We start from the raw sequence: 23988 nt of genomic DNA, 5'->3' as shown, positions 1-23988 counted from the left end.
TTGTCAATGGGAGATAGATTTGGGAGATCCCCTGGATGAAAATTATTGGTCCCTAATTCGTGAACGTTTATCTAAAAATTAAATCTCTACTCTGATTAAGGAGAATGCATATAAAATGTATTATCTCTGTTACTTAGCACCAGTTAGACTAAATAGAATTTATAGCTATGTTTCTCCCCTATGCTGGAGAGGGTGTGGAGAGTCGGGCACTTTTCTGCACATATGGTGGACTTGTCCTACAATTGCAGCTTATTGGGAAGAAGTGGCAAATCTATTGAGTAAAGTGTTACTAACTAAAGTAAATAGGGACCCATGGTCTTTCCTGCTAGGACATCCCATAACTTCCCTAGACCCTCTTTCAGAAAAATTAGCCAACCAGATACTAAGTGCTGCAAGATGTCTAGTTGCATCACACTGGAAAAATCTAGACCCCCCTTCTGCTCAAACAGTGACAAATAAGATTTGGTTTGTAGCTTCAATGGAGAAGATAACAGCATTTCTACAGAACAAATCCGTAAAATGTATTCAAATATGGAATCCATGGTATGTTTTTACACAATCTCTACATGGCTGGAAAAAATGTGACCATCTTGAGAATCATGTATTACTGTATAAATCTAAATTATGACCTTTTCCATGGTAATTCGTTTAAAAAGCTTCTTTAAAGTACTTTTTGCACTTAAATGTAGCTTTCACATCACATAAGACATTTTGAAACGTTTTGAAAAACTGTAATTTTAAATGGTATTTTAAACGGGTCTAGTGTTCATATTGCAGCAGATTACCATTTAAAAATACAGTTTAAGTACCATTCACATCACCAGTCAAGCCGTTTAACCTCTGAACACGTTTCTACCCACAGCTTATTTCCTGGTTCAGGGAAGGGACACAAGACAAGGGACAGCCTATCACAGTGCTCTAACCTTTATTTTTTACTAAATACCATTTCAGTGCCATTCAGACAGCACAAAAAATGGCTCTGAATTGGCTTTAAAACGGGTAGGACTCTGCTTTTTAAACGTGTTGAAATACCAGTTAACTTTAAATGGTATTTCAACTATGACACTTTCACACTGCAGCCTTAAACGTTTTAAAAGGCAAAAAAACGGCAATATACCGTTTTAAAAGTGTGATGTGAAAGCTACATAAATATCCCCGGGCATCCTTTTTTCTTGTTTGTTTGTTTTTATGTTCGTTTTCCCTTTTTTTTTTTTTTTCTTTTTTTTTTTACTTTATCCTTCTACATTATTCATCCTAATAATTTAAACTGTTAATAGAAGGGTAGATATGGTAGCGACACTTTAAACAGTTACAGGAACATGTCTCAGAAGATATAGTTGAGAGCAACATTTATGTCATTTTGCAATTCTAGGTTAGAAAACAAGTTCTAAGTTCTTTGCAGTATTTAGAAGGACATTGTCCCATTTTTTTTTAAATATGTATTTCTTGACTTCCGGTTCCGGGTCTGATGAGAGAGGACGCAGTGTGCTGAGCTCCCCAGCCGCCCCAGCTGACCAGCAGCCCAGCGTCGCTCCGCTCCCCGCCAGACACTCCATATACCCGGCGGAGTAAGCCGCCAGACCACCGCTGACGCCGATGGATAGAGCCCCCACGCAGCAGACCTCATCAGTGCCTCAGCGCCAGCCGCCTCTCCCAGCGCGGACACAATCCAAGATGGCCGCCGGCACCCAGATACAGGCACAGACAGCGCTGCAGGGACCTGAGCCTCAGCGCTCCCAAGTAAGTGAGGGAGACACACAGCCCTTGCTCCTTACACAGCCAGAGCTATTCACCTCCTCTCCCCCAATACCTCAAGCTACACCACTGACTTATGCAGACATGGTGAGAGCAATTCAGGACACAATTAACCCTATCCTAGATGCCCACGCAGCTAAACTACAGCAGTCAGTACAAGACATTAAATCTCAAATGAAGCAAATTTCGAAAAGGGTGACTGCCAATGAGACACACCTGGGAGAGGCCTTTCAGGACATCCACACACTAAAGGCAGCTACAGAATCCCTCCAGAAAACAGCATATACAGTGCAAAACAAACTTGACGACTTGGAAAATCGTTCCAGAAGGAACAACCTTCGCATCATAGGCCTCCCTGAAACGATCAAAGGCCCTGACTTATACTCTTTCATAGCACACACCCTGCCCGCATTATTACATACAGAGGACGCCTGCACGGGTATGATAGTTGAGAGAGCCCATAGACTAGGGCCCATCCGTGAAGAGCACAGCACCAGACCCCGTGCAGTAATCTTCAAATGCCTCAATTATCAGCACAAGGAGGCGCTCTGGTCAGCCTTCAAACAAAACAGAACCCTACAATGGAACGGCAATAAATTGCTCATTTTCCAGGACTTCTCGGCCGAGGTTACAATGGCTAGAAAGGAATTCTCCCCACTGTGCACCAGACTGGTGAAGGATCGTACCAAATTCGCCCTCCTTTACCCCGCTAAGCTGCGGATATTCTCTGGGTCCTCTTATAAGGAATTCAGCACCGCACAGGACGCAGAATGCTATCTGGTAGAACAGGCCCAGGCTACCTTCTCTCCTGCGGGCCCAGATGAGTAACTATTTAACCCATATATCCTGTACCCCGCAAACCACCGCTAGTTCCATATTACACCAGTCCGCATTTTACTAATGCTGTTTCTCCCGGGGATTATCAGAGACACATTGGGGACTGGAGACATGGAAGCAGAGACTTTCACTGAGGGCCTTTTTGACTGTGCTACCCGAACTTGGTATCCACGGCCCAGCACACCCCAGCACCATCTCCAGATCCCCCACCTTTTTCCACCACGGTAGTGATTCATACCCCCCTGAGTACTGTGACATCTTAGACTGATTTAAAAAGTACCTAATTAGTTGTCAATAGATAAAGTTTCAAATAAGGTTTTCTAATGATTAAGTGTTGCACCTGTTGTGCCTGATGCCAATGGCGGAGGTGTGAAGCGTCGCCACCTCTAGGGGCCCATAGCGGCCCGCGTTATAAATCTTTATATAGGCTGGGGCGAGCCTGATAGTTTATGCATAGTAACTGCCCTGATCCTGTTAGTACGGAACCCAGTGGTCAAATCTACTACTGGGCATCCGGAGGTCCTTGTATTGACCAAAAACAATGTTTGATACATGGGAGGCCTGAGAGTCGGAAACATATATGTATGCAATCTATGCTTCTGACAATTGCCTGGCTCACGCAGTTGGATGCCGTGGCCCCGGCTCCCGGGACTCTCATGTGTCCCCCCACCCTCCCCACCCTTCCCTTCATGTTCTTCCCCATTTTGTTTAGCACTGACTTAGCTAAAGTAAACTCTTGGATATATGTAACTTTAGGTTTGTTGCATTGTTTAAATAGATTTCCAGATTTCTGGAATCCGTGCGCCCAGATGAATAGATATGGCTGATCTGAAAATAGCGACGCTAAATGTCGGTGGCTTCCACGTGCCGTCCAAGCGAAAGAAAACCCTGCTTTATCTCCATAAAATTCAAGCAGAAGTAGTATATCTGCAGGAGACGCATTTAACCCCCTCTGAAACGCTAAAACTGAACACCATGGGATGGACGCTGCTGGCGGCGTCCCCGTATAATTCTAAATCCAGAGGGGTTGTCATCCTTATAAGAAAACAAACTCCCACCCAGGTTCACACTACTCTGACTGATCCTGAGGGAAGATGGGTGCTCGTGGATGCCACTGTACATTCGACAAGATATACCTTTTGTAATGTATATGCCCCAAATGCATTTTCTAGAGTGTTTTTCCGCAATCTGGTAACTCTGCTAACACCGTTTCTTGACACCACCATAGTGCTGGCTGGCGATTTCAACACAGTTGTATCAAATGTGTTAGATAGACAATCCACCGCTCCCACAAGGAGACCCCCCTCGAAAAGAGGCCTACCGTACTTGATGTCTAGCCTCCACCTGACAGACGTATGGCGAGCCTGTAACCCAGTGGAGAGAGAGTTTACATGCCTGTCTGCAGCACACAATACACTATCACGCATAGATTATATTTTACTCTCTACGAGAGCTTTCCCCTTAGTACATGACACGGGAATTGAGACAATATCGGTTTCAGATCACGCCGCTAGCTGGATAAGCCTACGTACGGTCCAAGACAGAGGGCCATATATTAGTTGGCGATTTCCTAACCACCTGGCAAATTCCTCTAAATTCCGATCCCTCTTAGAATCCACTTGGTCGGATTACAAACATAACAACCTGACCACAGAGACAGACTCACCCCATCTATTCTGGCAGGCCTCCAAGCCGGTGCTCCGAGGAGCAATCATCTCCTACCACTCACACATACGCAAAGAACGAACAAAGCTCTATCTTGAAGCCCAGGCCAGCCTAACTGCTGCATACCACACATATAAAACCTCACCCACCCCGGCCCATAAAATAGCTTATGACCAGACCAAAACAGTTTTTGATGCCCACCTGTCTAAAATAGAAACCAGAATGTCATTTCAGACCCAGAGCAAATATTTCAGATTCGGGGGAAAATCAAATAGATTAATGACCAATATACTAAATGGACAACATGCTCCCACAACTATCACAGCCCTTAAAGATGAAAACGGTACTCTCCAACATAAAGGCCAAGAAATATCGTCCACATTGCATAAATTCTACTCCGCATTATATTCACCTATTCCAATAGACCAACAACACAAAGCCTCCTTCTGGTCGGCCCTACCACTCCCGACCTTAGAGACAGAACAAACCACCTCCCTACTATCAGATATTACTGAAGAAGAGATAACTAGAGCAATTGGCCAACTTAAGCCGGGAAAAGCTCCGGGTCCAGATGGGCTGACTAGCGAATATTACAAACTATTAGCCCCAAAACTCGCCCCTCCCTTAGCTATGTTGTTCAACTCACTACTTAAGGGCTCCCCGCCACCCCCCTACTTTAATGCAGCTCTCCTCAAAGTCATCTTGAAACCAGGACGAGACCCCATGCTACCCGCCTCTTACCGCCCCATATCGCTCCTCAACACTGACTATAAGCTCTACACCAAGATCATTGCAGACAGACTCAAAATATTATTACCATCCATAGTGAGCAAAGATCAGACTGGATTTATATGGGGCCGCCACTCAGTATTAAATATTAGAAAACTGCTTGCAGCCATGCAATGGGTGCAGTCTTCTGAAGCCCCGGAACCACAGGCAATTCTCTCCCTAGATGCCGAGAAGGCCTTTGATATGGTCTCCTGGGACCACTTGTTCACCACCTTACAAAACTTCAATTTCCCAGAGCCATTCATATCTGCTATCAGAAACTTATATGCTAATTCTAAAACCCAGATATTGACTAACAATTATTTATCCCCGCCTTTCCAGATACTGAGAGGAACACGCCAGGGCTGCCCTCTCTCCCCACTTCTTTTCGCCCTTGCGTTAGAACCCTTGGCAGTCCAACTAAGAACCTCCCCCTCTTTCACAGGCATAAAAGTGAGGAATATAGAGATAAAACTAGGTATGTTCGCCGATTATATGTTACTTTTTATTTCAAACCCCCCCCCAATCCATCCCGGCAGCTATGACAATAATAGAACACTTTGGCAAATTTGCAGGATTTAAGGTCAACCACAATAAATCTCATCTCTTGCCACTGGCATGGCCCCCTCACTACGCAGACACACATCCCGCTATGCAACAGTTTGCGATATGCACCTCCCCCATGAGATATCTGGGAATTATGATACCCTTACGTCTAGATTCGCTCTATGTAGCCAACTTCAAACCAGTGCTGCAATCAATTGAGAAATTACTGGACAGATGGATGACCCTCCCCCTTTCATTATATGGAAGGATAACGGTGATCAAGAGTGTTATATTCCCAAAGGTCTCATACATATTGCAGATGCTCCCCCTCACCTTCTCTAAATCCGATCTCTCTCGATATAACAAAATGATAACGAAATTTATCTGGTCATCAAAAAAACCTAGGATGCCCATAGCTAGGCTCTACCTCCCAAAACAAGACGGAGGATTCGCGCTCCCCCACGCTCAAGCTTTCTCCCACGCAGCACAATTTAGATATGCCACTGACTGGCTACTAAACAGGGCAACTTACACAAATGATCTCCTAGAGCGAGCTCTCTTTTACCCATACTCACCAGCAGCACTCCTTCATTCCCCGCGAAGCGCAATCCCTAGCAGTATTAAGAACAATCTACTATTTAGAGAAACATACAGAATGTGGAATCTTATCCACAAAGACTTTAACAGAAACCCAGCAAGCACACCACATATTACATTCTGGGGAAACCCAGGTTTCACCCCAGGGCTGGAGAACCCGTTGTACTTAGAGTGGCATCAGAAAGGCCTATCAGCCATCTGCAATGTGTTTGATCCAGGAGGCACAATTATCCCATTCACAGATTTAGCAGCAAAGTACCATCTCCCTAGAACACAATTTTTTATGTATTTACAGGCACGCCATTATGCACAATCCATCCCCAAAGCTTACTCTACCCCAGTCAACCCTGACCCTGTCCTATCCTTAATAAGCCAACATAACATATTGGGATATAGGATCAGAAATCTATACCAATCTCTAGTAGCTGTCCCAAGAGATAAACTACTTCAAAACCTAGAACTTAAATGGAAGACTGATATTCCTACCATCCCACCAATTTTAACACTAATAAAGAAACTTCCAATCTCCCTCAAATATCTTCAATCAGCAACACTCCAAGAAACACACCTTAAATTCTTGAACAGGGCCTACATCTCCCAGCAACAGAGAAGTCATTTTATCCCGGGAGACTTAGGCCTATGCCCAAAATGCAACATAAGAGGTGCTTCCTACATCCACAACTTCTGGGAATGTAGAAATATAAAACTATTTTGGAGAAAACTGATAGACTTTCTAAATACTACATTCACCCTACAACTGACTTACGACCCTATCCCCCTGCTCTTCCTACACCTCAACACCTGGAACCTAGGACCCAACAAAAAGAAGATTATCCCCCTCATAACACTGATACTAGTCCTGGCTAAAAAACTTATCCTGACGCATTGGATAGAGAAGGCAACCCCCTCACTGACAGAACTAAAAAACTCACTTCTTAAGATCTTGTTCTTTGAGCGCCAGGCAGCGCTGTGTGACATAGAGAGAGGTGTAAAACGTTTCTACACTAAATGGGAAAACTATATCCTTACTCTAAATATAGAACTTCAGACATCCATCCAGAAGGTCTTTGAGAGCACGACATGGTTCCTACTGCGACAGATAACCTAGGGTTTTTCCCTGTCTACCCATAGGAAAGGCAAAGTCAACTAGACAACTGTTGTCATGTCCCCCCTGTATTGTCAGCTTCCCCCCCCCACACACTTTCCACCCCCCCTCCTTTGTATTTAGGATGTTAAGAATGTTTTGTTAAACGGTTATAATCGGGAAAGGCTAAAAGGCCATCGATACTGTATGCTACCGCAGAACCCCCAATAATGCGATTCTCATCTTAACTCAATATGGGCCCTGAACCCGACCCTAGAACAATGGCTCTCTAGAGTAAGAATAAATTGGAAAATTCTAGGTGTTAACCCCCTTCACATGAGCAGGTACTGCTGAGTGATCGCTGAAATGATGTACAGCAAAAGTCAACTTTTACCCGAACCCCCCAAGATATTACGGTTATATGGTATTTCTGTGAACAAACCATAGTACAATGTATGTAGCAAATAACACAATAAGTCTTACTCGATGTAACTTTCTTTTTTTTATCTACATGTCAATCCTTCTTTCTGTAAAATTTCCAATAAAATGTTATTAAAAAAAAAATATGTATTTCTTGAGAATCTTGAATATTGTAAATTGTATATAAAAAATTAAATCAAATATATTAAATAAAAAAATAATTGATGTCCCGGTTCCTCTGTAATATCATTCTCCTCTTTTGCTCCAGAGACAGAATTTTGTAAAAGCAAAAAAATATGTCCAGCTCTATATGGTGGCCGATAATTCCATGGTAAGTACTCATTGTACCCAGCACATATATCATATCGGGTATGGAACATATACTATTTATATATGGAATACATTTAAGCGGCAAAATATGCTATTCTTGTGCTCCCTGCATAAAACCCCATTTGACCGACGGTCAAAATGCCTACATGTTCAAAATGCAGACATTAATTATGCCGACATGGTCCAAATATCGACACATCCAAACGGCAACATTTAAAATGTCTGCATATCAAAAAGTCAACATGTTTTTTACTGTCAGCATTGTGACCATGTTGGCATAATGATGGTATTTGAAACGTGTCAATGTTTTGGCTGTCGGTATTTTGACCATCGGTAAATTGACTTCATCCCGTTGGAAGTACTGTAACTCTTAATTTCAAAGTGTGTCTTTCAGATTGTTTTTGATTTTATTCGGTAGAATATTGAATTCAATTTAGCTTTATTTTATTAGTTAGGGACAGCCGGTAATGACAAAAATAAAACAAAATCTGAATTCTTTCCATACTGTAGTTTTATGCAATAAGGGTTTGATTTAGATTGTTAGTGAAGCAAAAAAAGAAAGTCACTTTGTGTCTGGAACAAACCATGTTGCAATGCAAGAGAAGGAAATGCATTGATATTATTTCTATGCAGAGTAAATATTGGATGCATTTGATTGTAGCCCACAAATGTTACCCAGCTTTATTTTTACACAGCAATTTAGATTTCAGTTTGAACACACCCCAACCAAATCTAAAGCACCATACAGATGATAGACTCAATCCCTAATATCGTTAATGAGCAATATAGCGCTTACACACTGAATGATATCAATAACAATATTGTACAGAGACGGCGCCCTAGCATGTTCCCCAGATGATAAGGGAAGGGGTTGATAATGATGTGTGGGACTCGGAGCATGCATCATTAATGATATTGAGCAGTCACAGTAAAAAAATGTAAACAAAATCCCTCAGAAGGGCCAAAATGAGCGATAATGAGCGGATGTGGCTTAATTATCTCTGCACCTGTTACATCTGCCCAACCTGCCGTGCAACATGGGCTTTCCCAACTGCATTCTTTTTGCTTTACTTCCAAACATGAATTAGGATATAAAGTGATACCCAAGGACATTACACCACAACAGTATTGGGTAATTCTCCAAAGTCTACTCTGTGACCTCATGAAGCTCATTGGAAGGCCCACGTACAATGGGTTATAATAACTAATGATGTTTATTTTTAAATCTATGTGGACGATTCAATTCCAGGTGATGTTGGAACACTCATTGATGAGCACAGGGAAACAAGTTGGGCTACAATATGTATGAGTATGGGTGATGTGTAGACCACACATCAGCTGTATATCACATGGTGTTGTGTGATGTAACATCACCTGGACATGACTTGACCTACAGTATATGAATAATGCTTGGAGGTCCATGAACCAGTCTAGGTATAACTGCACATGCAATCCGCATGCATAATACTACTTTTAGATCTATGGTAGGTATTCAATCCCGGGTCACAACTGTCGGGCAAGCCCGACAGTCGTGCCCCAGTCCCGTTGTTGGTCCGCTTGACTGCATCTCGACAGATGCGATTCAATGTCCCGCCTGTCGAGTGCGGAAAAGGGGGGGTGGCCACAAGAAATGGCCGTGGATCGCCAAGATCCAGCCGTGAGCTCGTCAATCCATGGCCGTTCTTGGCAAAACGAGCCAGACTGATTATAAAGTCGGGCTTGTTTTGCTGAGATGCCTGCTCAATGCTGTCGGGAAAGACTGCATTGAATAGGCAGCCGCCGCTATCTCCCCCATCAGAAATAGCGGCAGGGGATTGAATACCCCCTACAGTATGTGTTGTCTTAATATATTTGTTTGGACCTGTCTGGACCATGTGTTCGTTACTAAACAGAGTCTTCTTACTTCCAGTTCATTAAGTATCAACGAAATAGAGAAGAGATCAAGAAAAGGATATTTGGGATTGTTAATTTTGTTAACCAGGTGAGTTAATGACCATATGCATCGTATGTTGTCCTTACCATTGAGGAAATGCCAATGCAGAACTAATGCCATTCCAGGGGTTGTGGCCTCTATGGTGCTCAGATGAGTGGAGCTGCCCAGCGGTACCAATTCAGAGGCCCCGATATCTCTTGTCTGCTCGTGTGTGTGTGTGTGGTGGGGGGGGGGGGGGGGGGGGCAGAATGGCAGTAGCCTGATTACCTTTGCCACTACATAATGCCACTGAATAGGAGAAATAAAAATAAAGTGTTATGTTACTTTAAGGAAATAATTACTCCTTCTAATCATCTTTGAACTAGCATTCTGCTTCTGAACTTTTTCATTTTGCTTGAATAGGCTACAACAGGGGTGGCCAACCCAGTTCTCAAGATCTACCAATAGGTCATGCTTTCAATTTTCGGTTATGAATGAATGCAGCACATGTTAGTAAATGTGATTTAGTAAAGACCAGAGATGACTACAGGATGGCCAGGCCCCGGTAACATAAAGGGGGTGTGGCCACTGGGATCTGAGTGCTGTGGTCACACCCCTATGGGGAAAATATTTGTTTGTGGTGGCAGTGGGCAGATTCAGAACAGGTGGGTGGGAGGGATCCCGCATGCACAGAGAGAGAGAGAGAGGACATGCTGGTACTGAGCAGCATGTGCTGAGCTGCGAGAAAGGCTGTGCTGCAGCAGCCTGTCCTCTCTTACTGACTGCCCAGCTCCCTGCAACATGGGAGGTCGAGGTAGGAGCAGGGCCTTTTCAAACCCGGACCTGTGAAAAAAGTACCCCCCTCTCGGCGCCAATGGTAAAGACTACACCTGTGCACCAACTAGATGGTCTGCAAAACGTGAACTGTTGTTGGTAGATTTTGAGGACCGGTTTGGCCACCTCTGGGTTATAACATCAGAAAAAAAATCTGAATTTTGTATCTTGCATTATCTGAACAGCAAATGTTCTCCTGAGTAAAATGAAAAGAACTCTGTTGGCCGAAGACATGATTGGATGTGAAAGAATAATTTTTCATTTCTCAACCAATCAAGTCCCTCCTTCTGTGGCTCATAATTCCTTTACTGGATGGAGACTAAGGGCCTTATTCTGCTTGGTGCGGTCGGATGCGTATTTGCGGACAGGAACCGAGTGTTCTTAGCCCTGACTTCCGTACGGATTGCTCACTCCGTCCGAATGCGGTAAGACGCCGACCGTACGGAGCGCGAGTGGATTTCTCATGTGAACACCTCCTAAATCTCTGGGAACCTTCCCCATCATTCGATGGTTGCAGACCATCAAATGCAGGACCGAGTGGTCAGGCAGCACCGAGTGCTCCAGACCACTCGGGCATTTCTCCGTGCAAAAGCAGGGATATGGGTGGGCAGCTGGCATCCGGCTATGTCATATGTCAGCCCCCCACACGTGCGTCACGGCCGCATTAGCATACGTACGCCCAGCGTTTTCATGGGAACGCCCATGAAACGCGGGGAGTACACATATGGTAATGAGCCCAAACAGCTCTTCACACCCCTCTCCTCCCCCTGTTCGGAGTGTACAAAATTCACACCGTATTCAGACGTGCGCAGCATTCGCACAAGCACAAATATGCCTCAGCACATGCGCAAACACCAAACATCAGCCGTCCGACCGCACGCGGACAGAACCGCACCAAGCAGAATAAGGCCCTAAATGGCATCTCTGGCCCAGTTGCAATACAGTGATCAATTTTATCCTGATAGATATCTGAAATAAGTTTTTTTCTATCAATGTTTTAGTCTACTTTTAACCCTAAAAATTGTTGAATTTGCAGTAGTATACAACCCTCATTAATCCAATGTCATTGACAGGTGTATAAGCAAATAAATACTTTTGTGGCTTTGATTGGATTAGAAATCTGGGACACAGGAGACCAATTCCAAGTCGTTTCATTGGCTTCAACTAATCTAGACCGCTTTTCTAATTGGAAAAAGGAGAAACTGCTACCCAGGATAGCTCATGACAACGCCCAGTTCCTAACGTAAGACTCTCCTGAGAACTTCCAGATCTTCAGATGAATTAATTTTTCCTGTTAACAAAACTACATGTAGCTGGTACACAGGTCTTGCAGCAGGATGAGGGAGGCAGCAAAATTAATTTAAAACTAGATATCTGTATGTAGGGGATACACACTGCGCTGTCAATCAGGACAGTAATTGAAAAAGATAAGTAAGATATATATAACACGCCAAGCACAATGAAGGAGGACACGCTGTAATTAAATATAAAACATTTTTATAAAGACACAAATGATATGTTAAAGATCTGGGTGGGTAATAAACTAAAATTGGAATATAATTAGCACAAATACATATACATATACATAAATATAACACTTAAATCTGGACCAGTAAACACTTGAGTTAAAAGGCAGATTTGGTATATTTCTTGTGACAAAATTTGCTGGCGTCCCAGCAGGAATGATGAAGTGGTATCAAATGTTGATAGTCCCCTCAGAGAAATACCGATGAAAGTACACACAGTTAGGAGCCTTATAGCAGCAGGTTAGTTAGTTAGTAAGCCAAATACACCTGGGTTAGCGAGTACGCTGACACGCACAAAAGTTCATGCAGGTATTGGCAAGTAAAGCAGGTGGCTGGCGTCTGCGTGTTAGTATAGCAGATAGACACAGTTAGTGATGAGCCCAAGCTGCAGGAGTCCCGTATATGCGCTTAGAATTGCGGGTATGGTAACACTCACTGAGTTTTGAGGATTGGTGTAGTACCTCAATAGGCTGCTTGGAGATCGTGTGCTGAGGGTATGCACGCTGAGGGCGGAAGTCTGTCACAAGTCTGCGGTTAGCACTGGCGGAAGTGGGGCAACGTGTTTCGTCTCCCAAACAACTGGAGACTTTTTCCAGCTTGAAAAAGTCTCCAGTTGTTTGGGAGACGAAACGCGTTGCCCCACTTCCGCCAGTGCTAACCGCAGACTTGTGACAAACTTCCGCCCTCATCTTCACCCCCAGAGATCTTTGCCGTTCTTACATCCGGCTGGACGTCCACCGCTACCACCAACGCGCAGTTTGGCGCCCAAACACCACACAGGAAGCCGCCGTCAGCGTGCATACCCTCAGCACACGATCTCCAAGCAGCCTATTGAGGTACTACACCAATCCTCAAAACTCAGTGAGTGTTACCATACCCGCAATTCTAAGCGCATATACGTGACTCCTGCAGCTTGGGCTCATCACTAACTGTGTCTATCTGCTATACTAACACGCAGACGCCAGCCACCTGCTTTACTTGCCAATACCTGCATGAACTTTTGTGCGTGTCAGCCTACTCGCTAACCAGGGGCGTAACTATAGCACCGCAGCCCCCGCCACCGCGGGGGGGGCGCTGTGCATGTGGGGGCGCCGGGGGCTGCGGTGCTATAGTTACCCCCCCCCCCCCCAATCCCCCGCAGACTTACGTATCTTGCTGGTCCCGGCGGCTCCGTTCTTCTGATGAGGACCACAACAAAATGGCCGCCCCCATATAGCAAACAGTTCTCTGAAACTGTCTGCTGTACGGGGGTGGCCATTTTGTGGTGGTCCTCAGCAGAAGAACGGAGCCGCCGGGACCAGCGCGATAGGTAAGACTGCGGGGGAGGGGGTTAGCATAGGCGGCGGGGCGACGGGGCGGCCGGAAAGGGTGCTTGACGGGGCAGCGCCGGGGGGTAGGTATGGGCGCCCCCCCCCTTACGGCGGGGGGGCGCCCAAAACGTAGCTACGCCACTGTCGCTAACCCAGGTGTATTTGGCTTACTAACTAACCTGCTGCTATAAGGCTCCTAACTGTGTGTACTTTCATCGGTATTTCTCTGAGGGGACTATCAACATTTGATACCACTTCATCATTCCTGCTGGGACGCCAGCAAATTTTGTCACAAGAAATATACCAAATCTGCCTTTTAACTCAAGTGTTTACTGGTCCAGATTTAAGTTTTTTATTTATGTATATGTATATGTATTTGTGCTAATTATATTCCAGTTTTAGTTTATTACCCACCCAGATCTTTAACATATCATTTGTGTCTTTATAAAAATGTTTTATATTTAATTACAGCGTGTCCTCCTTCATTGTGCTTGGCGTGTTATATACCTTACTTATCTTTTTCAATTACTGTCCTGATTGACAGCGCAGTGTGTATCCCCTACATACAACCATTGTGTGAAGAGGAATCTTTCTTCCCCTTTTTTTTGAAGTCTGGCAGACTTCTTACTCCTGCAGCAGCCAATCAGGGCACCCTTTATGAAAAAAATATTTATATCTGTTAAACTTCTACACTTATTAGCGCCGGGGCTCTTGGGAGACTGGGATATTACCTTTATCTTAAGAATAAAAACCTCCAAAACTAGATATCTACCTGTTATAAGGTAATGTCCCATCTCCCACTGGTGGTTCTCTACTATATAAAACTGCTGCTAATAAAATGATCATTTGTAACAATGCTGCAGATGCAGGGCTGAATTAAGCCTTCGGGGGAGCCCGAATCACTTTAGACAGGGGAGCCCCCTCCCACTTGTCATTACTGGCCACAAACTGCATGGGAGAATATTACACTGTCAAAACACAGAGTAATGGCAGTATAAACTTGGTCAATGGGTAACTGCAGGGGGGGGGATTAATATATATACACCACATGAAAAGCCCATGTTTGTCCCTCTGTACCTTATTCTGTAGGAGCCCTGACAGGCTCAGAACTGCCTCTGGTTAGAAACCCTCCCATGATGAGGCTGCTGCTGCTGTCCTCCATAAGCCTGAGAAGCACATGATAAGCTCCACCAAGCAGAGCTTAGCACAAGCCTCTCAGCCTCTGACCTCTTATGCAGTCTCATGGGACTTGGTCAACTCCCAGTAATGCATTGCACACTTGTGTAGTCAGTGTAACTTAGCTCCCGATGCTCAGCACTGTTAATCATTGTCACACTGGCAGATAGGTTAAGCTGCAGCACTACCCCACTCCCATGAACAAAACCTTTAACCTTTTTTTTAAATTCATGCCGACCACAGGGGAGCCCTAGATAGATGGGGGCCCATGGGTTCTGACCCCCCCGGCCCTAGGCAGATGTATTAAGCCTGGTGAAAAGATAAAGTGGAAATAATGTAGAAGGTGATAACACAACAGCCAATCAGCTATGTTTGAAAAATGACAGTGATGAGTTGACTGGCTGGTGAGTTATCACCTTCCACTACTTCACCAGGATTAATACATCTGTCCCATTATAAGAAAGCTGATTGGTCCCAGGAATCAGCACAGAGGGGGAGCATCACCATTGGGCATCTGTCGCACTGATACTCAGGATGGAAGAGTTAATATTATAAGATGTTATTTTACCTTCGGGAATATTTCCTGTTATAGATAAATAGATGCTATTTGGTCTATATATACTGTATATGCTTCAGAAGAGGGAAACCAGGTTATATGAATATGGTGCACTCTTTAAAAGTAACCCCTTATTTTGCTTATTTAAAACAGTTTCACAGTGCCATAAAATCCAGCAAATTTTGTACAATTCAAAATGTATAGAAAAAGATTAGAACAGTGGTTTAAAGAGTATACAACCCAAGTCCCAAATACAAGATTGGTCCCTAACAGTAGCCAAGGATGTCATTGGTACTATTAGGTACATTTGCAGATGCAGAAATATGTTATAATTAATGGATGAAACTTTGTAATATTCATTTCTAACATTAAGAAAAATATATTGCATCTAGATTATTTCTGTCTCTGTGTATTGCAGTAACATTGACTTTGATGGTCCCACAATTGGACTGGCCTGGATCGGTTCCATGTGCAGTGATCATCAGTCCTCAGGAGTTAACCAGGTAAGGCGTATAACATTGACCAGGATAACTTGGACCCTCTGTGCCACCCCTGTCTCCAAACCTCATTACTCTGTAAGCTTTCAGAAGCAAGGCTCTGAGACGTGTGCTTTTCCTTTCCTCATTTATACCATCATCTCCTCACCACTGCCAACCACAGCACCAAACATTTGGACTTGGCAGCTCCACTGTGTACTTGGAAAGGGCATTTTCGCAGAAAAGGGGGCCTGTGTACAGAACCATTCTCTTCTCGGTGCTATAGACTCTGGCATTGTGGCAGAGCCAACTGTGCATGTGCAGGTCTCCAGAAACATGGCGCCCATCATGAGCCTTAGACAAAAATTCCTACTGTGCATGCACAGCGTCCGTTTTGCCAGTCATTTTTTAATCTAGACTGCAGCACTGACGCAGGATTCCAGAAAAGTAAGTAATAAAGCAGTGTGCATGCTCCATAGCACCCATTATAGAAACGCCAATGGTATTTGGGTATTATACTCTAACTGCAGTTGCAGTATAAACTATTTCCATGGCCTGCAGTGTTCTGTACTGTAATAAGGCATACAAACGGTTCATTGTAGCCTATTTTTCTAATAAATTTTGGGTACTTGTTTCCTAGCACGGCGCCCACTACGTTAATTGCGTTAATTGCATAGAGGGCTATTCTGCGTTAGAAAAATCGCATCGCATGCGATTTGTATCGCATGCGATGCGTTTTTTAAGTTAATTTATTCACAGCTTTCATGTCCCCAGGCCATCTTATACGATAAAATTCACATGCAATCGCATGCGATGTGATGCGATGTGATTTTAAAGTGAATTTATTCACTGCTGTTATGTCCCCAGGGCCATTTCATCGCATGGCATCGCACCTCACGCAAAATCGCATTTGATCGCATGTGATTTTTTGATCGCATTCGATTTTATGGGGTGCTATGCCATGACATTAGGTATACAATAATATGATTGTATGCCCCAAAAATAGGTTTAACACACCCCACCACTATCGACGCCACACCGAAGCATGGCGAGCGCAGCGAGCCCCGCGAGGGGCGGCGGAACGTGTCCTCCGACTTTTTCATTACCCCACTATCCACATCGGCGTGGAGTTGATTTTATATAGTGTGGCGAGCGCAGCCACCGAGCCCGAAGCGTGGCATCAAAATAGAAAAATAGAAAAATATTATGTGCAGGCAAGACAGATCTGTACTAAATAGTCTAAATCAAATATGTACATGCCGCCGTGCGATTCGATCCCGATTTGATCAGGATCGATTTGGGATATAAAAAAAGAAATCGCACCATGTGTACACTACTAGATACAGTAGCGCACGCTTGGGAACTGGACATATCTGACTTCAAAGCAGTGGTCCCCATCCAGCTGTTAATTGCTCTTCCCAGTCAGATATTTAGGGTTCTGTCTGACAGAGTTTTTCTGAGGGTATATTCCAAAAGCTGGGACTCTCCCCCTTTGATGGACACTAGTAGCTTGTCTCTACTGTTCCCAAAACCAGAGATATCAGCAGTGGCGGAACTAGGGAGCCATGGGCCCAGGTGCAAAAAATGCTCTCCCCCCCCCCCCGCACAATCATTATTCAATATGGGGGGGGGGCGTAAAAATATCAGATGGGCCACAGAAAAATAGTTATATATTTATATTAATATAAAATATAGTTATATATTTATATTAATATAAAACCATTCCCTGTACATTTCTGTGAAAAAAGTATATACATATATATATATACAGTGGATGCGGCCTGTCACCCCCTCAGCCAGAGTCTGTAGGCCCTGGCCTGGTGCCTATATATATATTTTTTTTTTCACGGAAATGTATTTTTACGGCGGACGCCCAACCCCCAACCAACCCCCCCATATTGAAAATGAGTGTGCTTAGCAGTTCTGCCCCAGCCCCCGTTTTTATAATGTGTGCTTAGCAGTGCGGCCCCCAGCCCCCCTTAAGTGTACTTACCTCTGCTGTCTGGTACTCCAGTGAGTCGCTCCTCCGCGCCGCCTGCATGCTCAGCCTTGGAGCAGAATTTCTTCCTATCTACTCGGCGTCTCAGAGCAGCAACAGGCAGCCTTGCGATTGGCTGCTTGTTGCTAGACTACCAGAGTATCAGTATACCAGTCCCGGGCCGGAAGAGGGATGAAGAGTCAGACCCAGACGTGCAGGCAGGGTATGTCCCGGCGTCCGACTCCAATTCCACACGCTGCAAGTTGCTTTGTAGTACTAGTACCAGTCCTGACTGAGCCGCCACCCACGAAACCAGCGCTGCCTGCGTACCCTCATTCCCCCACACGGCGCACATAAAAAAAAAAGTTCAATACAGGTATGTCATGACGGGCAGACGGTGGCATCGGGCCCCTTTAACCTCTTGGGCCCCGGTGCACTGCACCGTCTACACCGGCGGTAGTTCCGCCCCTGGATATCAGCCTTCCAGCAGCTGGTTACTGCTCCAGCTTCACACAACTGGTATGTAGTTTTATATTCTCATTGGCAGATTGCTCTGCCTCCTGAACTCTGATCCCCTAGTCCCCAGTACCATTTGGTAGGTGGGATTCTCTAGTTTGTAATTCCATTAAAATCTAAGAAATCTATTTCCAGGAACTGGAGATATCTGCAGTCAAGCAAGCTGTTCTCCCACCAGAAAATTATGAATAATAAGCCCACTCCACTATACACCCCTCCTCTGCGTATTAAACATCCTCTACCACCCTGGAAGTTCTGTATCAGGGCCCCTTCATTCATCCCAATGACCTCTTCTCCCACCCCATCTCCCACCATCTGTGCAGTAAAGGGGTAATTAGTGGAAATTACTGATCCAGGCCCCACATGCTGAGCGGTTGATATAATACCCCCTACCACCCGCCAGACATCAAAGCTCCCCCCACCCCTACCGCTGGAGGATCGGTAGGGGCCCCAATACATTGTTATGCCCAGGGGCCTACACTGCTGTTGATGCCCCTGTAAGTATATGTATATATATATATATATATATATATATATATATATTTATTTATTTATTTTATTATTATTTATATACATTTGGTCTATCTATAATACTTTAACTGACCCGGCATATACTGGGTCACCTCCGTGCTTTGCTCCACCCCTCTGGAAACCCCCTTCTGAAAATCCTGCGTTTGCCCCTGAGATAGAGACCAAGAGATTGGGATTCATGTTATGTTCATCCTATTATATGTTCTCAGGATCACAGTAAGGATTATATTCCTGTGGGTGCAACAATTGCTCATGAAATGGGACACAACCTAGGAATGGATCATGATGATAATGCATGTGGGTGTAATACTTGTCTCATGGCGCCGTCTATAAGGTGAGTGAGATCGACGACAGACATTTTGAAAATAAAAAAATAAACACATTCCCCTAAATGATTGATCAAAACTTGTACTATAGATCATAACCTGAGGCTGCTGTATTATCACATGTATATGATATTGACAGAAGGGATCTATCATAACAGCAGACATCACCCGAATGGAAAGTACTGCAATGAGAATAATGGACATACTCATTAATTATCAGATCCTAGACCTGATAGGTATAATTTCTTATTGCTGAAATAAAGTGTCGTCCAGGGGTACTAAAAAATCACTAATGCAACCACTTCACTTCTCCTTCAGAATCTGGATGCACTACTGCGCATATATGGTCTGATGACTGCACACATGCAAATGGGTAGTGCTGGGGAGGGATCCTACAGATGCTTCTCCCAGGGATGGCAAAATAAATCTTGGGGCCCGTTACACTCATACTGTATTTTGGGGGCTGCTAATCCCTCTCCAGCTGGATCATCTCCCCTGTCTCTCTCCAGCCCCACTGTTCACCTGTGTATCTCCAGCTGTTTCCCTGTGTCTTTGGCCTCTTTCCCCCATGTCTCTCCATCTACAGCCACCCACTCATCTTACCTGTATATTTTGGACTCCCCATCCCCATGTCTCTCTGCCTCCCCATGTCTCTCTGCCTCCCCATGTCTCTCTGCCTCCCTGTCCTCATGTCTCTTAGTATCCCCCTCCTCCTGTGTCTCTCAGCCTCCCCATATCTCTCTATATTCCCCATATTTCTTAGTCTCTCTGTCCCCATGTCTCTCAGTATCCCCATCCTCCTGTGTCTCTCAACCTCCCCATCCCCATGTCTCTCTGCATCCCCATGTCTCTCTGCATTCCCATGTTTCTTAGCCTCCCTGTCCCCATATCTCTCAGTATCCCCATCCTCCTGTGTCTCTCAACCTCCCCATCCCTATGTCTCTCTGCATCCCCATGTCTCTCTGCATCCCCATGTTTCTTAGCCTCCCTGTCCCCATGTCTCTAAGTATCCCCATCCTCCTGTGTCTCTCAGCCTCCCCATACCCATGTCTCTCTGCCTCCCCATGTCTCTACATCCCCAAGCAGAGCCGGCCTTAGGCATAGGCAAACTAGGAAATTGCCTAGGGCATTTGGAATGCCTAGGGGCATCAGCAGCTTCTTCTGATTAAAATGATATGCAGCATGCCTATATTCTGTGTGTGAGTGAGGCTGTATCTGCATATAAAATAGTGTATTCATGGAAATCACCGTAACATAGCATTCCCTATGCAGGTACAGCCACAGTCGCACACAGAATATAGGCATGCCATATATAATTTGAATCATCAGAAGCTCTTTGTGTGTGCTGGTCATAACAATGCAAATAAGATGAATCTTCAGCAAAAAAGGCACCCAACGTTAGCAGAACTGGCCAGGAGCTGCATGGCCTATTGAGGCACGATGTATGAGGAAACATCTGTATCCAAGCAGAGGCAGAGGTCACAGTGTTAGCGACTGTGCGGGTGCTGTCTGCGGGTAGGTTGGTTGTGCAATAGCATTTAGCATATGTGTAAGGGGCATTATGTGTGTCAGGTATAAATGCATTAATAATGTGCAACATAATGCAATGAAATGCATTATGTGTGTCATGTGTATAAGGGCATTAATAATGTGCAACATATGTGTAATGGGCATTATGTGTGTCATTATGTGTATGAAGGGCATTAATAAAGGTTGTCATAATGTGTAAGGGGTATTAAGGTTATAAGGACTTTAATAATGTGTGTCATGTGTAAGGGGCATTATTGTGTGGTATTATCAGGGGTGCTGAGAGAAAGGGGTAGGGGGTACAAATTACCCAGGCCAAAGTCTGATAAAAGGGCCCAGTGGGGGTCCTGGGCCCCCTCCCCTTAAGTGACAGCAGCAGCTGCAGCTCTTCTCCTCTGCCCAGCACACACTGCTTTGTGCTGGGTTGCAGTGTGGCCATGGAGGTGCTTAAAATACAATATTTTCTCAGGATTTTTTTCTAAGGGTATAATGTGAATAATGTGAGGAGTAATGTACATAAGGTAAAGTGGTACTACTGTGTGATGTAAAGTGAATAAGGGACACCATTGCATGATATAATGTGAATAAAGTTGCACTACTGTGTGACATAATTTGAATTGGGGGTACTATTGTGTGGCCATGCCCCTTCCCAGCAAGAACACACCCCTGTTTGGGCTGCGCACCGAATGTGTGCACTGTTTCTGTTTAAAATATTGCGGGTAGGAGCACCAAAATGATGACTGCTACGATGAGGGTTGATGGTGCTGGGAAAGGGGAGCCGGGTCAGAGGCGGAACTAGTGGCGGTGCTAGGGGGCACCAGCCAAAATCTTGCCTAGGGCATAATTTAGGCTAGGGCCGGCTCTGTCCCCAAGTTTCTTAGCCTCCCTGTCTCCATGTCTCTCAGTATCCCCATCCTCCTGTGTCTCTCAGCCTCCCTAATGCTTTGTGTCTTTCAGCCTCCCTATCCCCCTCAACCCCCCCCCCCCAATCCCTCCTCAGTTTCCTTCAGCATGCCCTTGTGTCTCTCACTCTTTTTTGCAAACCAACCAGAATCACACCCATAGTGTAGACTGAGGATCCAGAGACATGCATTCCCCCTCCCTTTAGCAAGCCTGGGTAATTAGTCCCCCCCCCCCCACCACCACCACCACCACCCTCTCTCTCGGCGGCCCTGTGTGTGCGTGTCTTTGTGTGTGTGTGTGTGTGTATATGTATGGATAGATAGATAGATAGATAGATAGATAGATAGATAGATAGATAGATAGATAGATAGATAGATAGATAGATAGATAGATAGATAGATAGATAGATAGATAGATAGATAAAATGTGTGTGTGTGTGGTTTTTATAATTATTTGTTTTATGATTTTCATTTCAATTTTAGACCTTATGGCCCTGAAGTATCTGAAGTACCCCGGGCCCTCCAGAGCCTAATCCTGCTCTGGTGTGCTGAGCGATCTGTCAGGGACAATGGGCCTTATTCTAGTTCACTCTTTCTGACAAAATCCTTCTTAGATGGACAAAACCATGTGCACTGCAGAGGGGCAGATGTTACTTGTGCAGAGAGAATTAGATTTGGGTAGGGTTTTATTTCAAAGTGAGATCTATATTGCAGTGTAAAAATAAAGCAAACAGTATTTACCCTGTACAGAAACAAAATAACTCACCCAAATCTAATTCTCTCGGCACAATTTACATCTGCCCCCCTGCAGTGCACATGGTTTTGTCCATCTAAGAAGGATTTTGACAGAAAGAGTAAACATATAATAAGGCCCAATGATCTCTGGTGAGAACACAGGCACTGCCCGGTGATTAAATAAATTTATCATGTGTGTTGGACATCAATTGGTGGGCAATAGCACTGCGCGCGGCAGTGCATTGCTATCAGTGTGATGAAACAGCATTTTCTAAGTGATATAGGGCCAGATGTATCAAACTTCAAAAAGTGATAAAATAGAGAGAGATAAACAGCCAGCCAAACAGCTCATAACTGACATGTTACAGACTGGGTTTGAAAAATGTCAGATGGGAGCTGATGGCTGGTTGTTTATCACTCTCCACTTTATCCCTTTTTGAAGCTTGATACATCTGGCCGATAGTAAGGTCGCTTACAAAATGCCCTGGGAGAATGTCTCGAAGATGCTATGTACATTCCCCCTGTAACTGTGACAACGTCCGCACAGTTATACTCCTGTCTCCAGGATGCTATGTACATTCCCCCTGTGACTATCTCCCTACAGTTATACTCCTGTCTCCAGGATGCTATGTACATCCCCCTGTAACTGTGCCTCTTTCCTTACAGTTATACCCCTGTCTCCAGGATACTGTGTACATCCCCCTGTAACTGTGCCTCTTTCCGTACAGTTATACCCCTGTCTCCAGGATACTGTGTACATCCCCCTGTAACTGTGCATCTTTCCTTACAGTTATACCCCTGTCTCCAGGATGCTATGTACATCCCCCTGTAACTGTGCTTCTTTCCTTACAGTTATACCCGTCTCCTGGATACTATGTACATCCCCCTGTAAATGTGCATCTTTCCTTACAGTTATACCCCTGTCTCCAGGATACCGTGTACATCCCCCTGTAACTGTGCCTCTTTCCTTACAGTTATACTCCTGTCTCCAGGATGCTACGTACATCCCACTCTAACTGTGCATCTTTCCGTAGTTATGCCCCTGTCTCCAGGATACTTTGTACATCCCGCTGTAACTGTGCATCTTTCTGTATAGTTATACCCCTGTCTCCAGGATACTGTGTCAGGGGCGGATTGGGAATTAAAACCAGCCCGGGAAAAATCTTGAAGCAGCCCTAAGAGGGGGGGGGGGGAAGTGTTGTTGCGCGCCGGAGGCGCGCCCGAATTTTTAGGGGGTGTGGCCTATCAATATGGGGGTGTGGCCTATTCCAACAAGGCCACGCCCAATTTTTGCTGCTGTGAGGGCATGGCTAGTGGCTCTCTTAGCTGCTGGCCATGTCCCCAGCCCCTCAGGCTGCAGAAAAGGCGCATGCGTACAGCGTTTATTCTACAGCCTGTGGGGCTGGGGAGATAGAGATGGGGGGGGGGGTGACAGGGGGTCTCCCAACACAGTAGAGTGGCAGGGTGGAAGAGGATGCAGGGAGGGAGGGGGGGATGGAGGGTGCCGTAGAATGCTGGGAGGGGAGATGCAGAGTGGCTGAGAACGAAGGGAGTGAGGACTTACACAGGGTGGCACAGGACGCAGAGTGTGAGGGGGCATGGTGGCACAGGATGCAGGGTAGGAGGGGGGATGCAGAGTGGCAGGGGATGCAGGGAGGGGAGTCACAAAGTGGTGGAGGAG

The 23988-nt window shown here is 45.0% G+C and overlaps 1 protein-coding gene across 2 annotated transcripts in view; it reads left to right on the top strand.

Annotated features, from left to right (window-relative positions):
* The window catches only part of LOC146075478 (zinc metalloproteinase-disintegrin-like batroxstatin-1), an 85254-nt gene that overhangs the window by 17648 nt on the left and 43618 nt on the right, over positions 1–23988 (top strand). The window contains exons 1-6 of one of the 2 annotated variants that reach the window (XM_083184764.1): positions 139–1740; positions 7941–8003; positions 9912–9983; positions 11822–11991; positions 15735–15819; positions 19027–19151. In XM_083184764.1, the coding sequence (XP_083040890.1) occupies positions 1597–1740; positions 7941–8003; positions 9912–9983; positions 11822–11991; positions 15735–15819; positions 19027–19151 (659 nt within the window). In that variant the 5' untranslated portion in view covers positions 139–1596. Of the gene's footprint in view, positions 1–138; positions 1741–7940; positions 8004–9911; positions 9984–11821; positions 11992–15734; positions 15820–19026; positions 19152–23988 lie in introns of those variants that run through there. The other variant, XM_083184763.1, reaches the window with a different exon arrangement.

Source organism: Crinia signifera, chromosome 4 (genome assembly GCF_055691185.1).
Source record: "Crinia signifera chromosome 4, ASM5569118v1, whole genome shotgun sequence".
In the NCBI taxonomy this organism is placed as follows: Eukaryota; Metazoa; Chordata; class Amphibia; order Anura; family Myobatrachidae; genus Crinia; species Crinia signifera.
The sequence above is the reverse complement of the archived record's forward strand: the minus strand, read 5'-3'. Positions and strand labels throughout refer to the sequence as shown.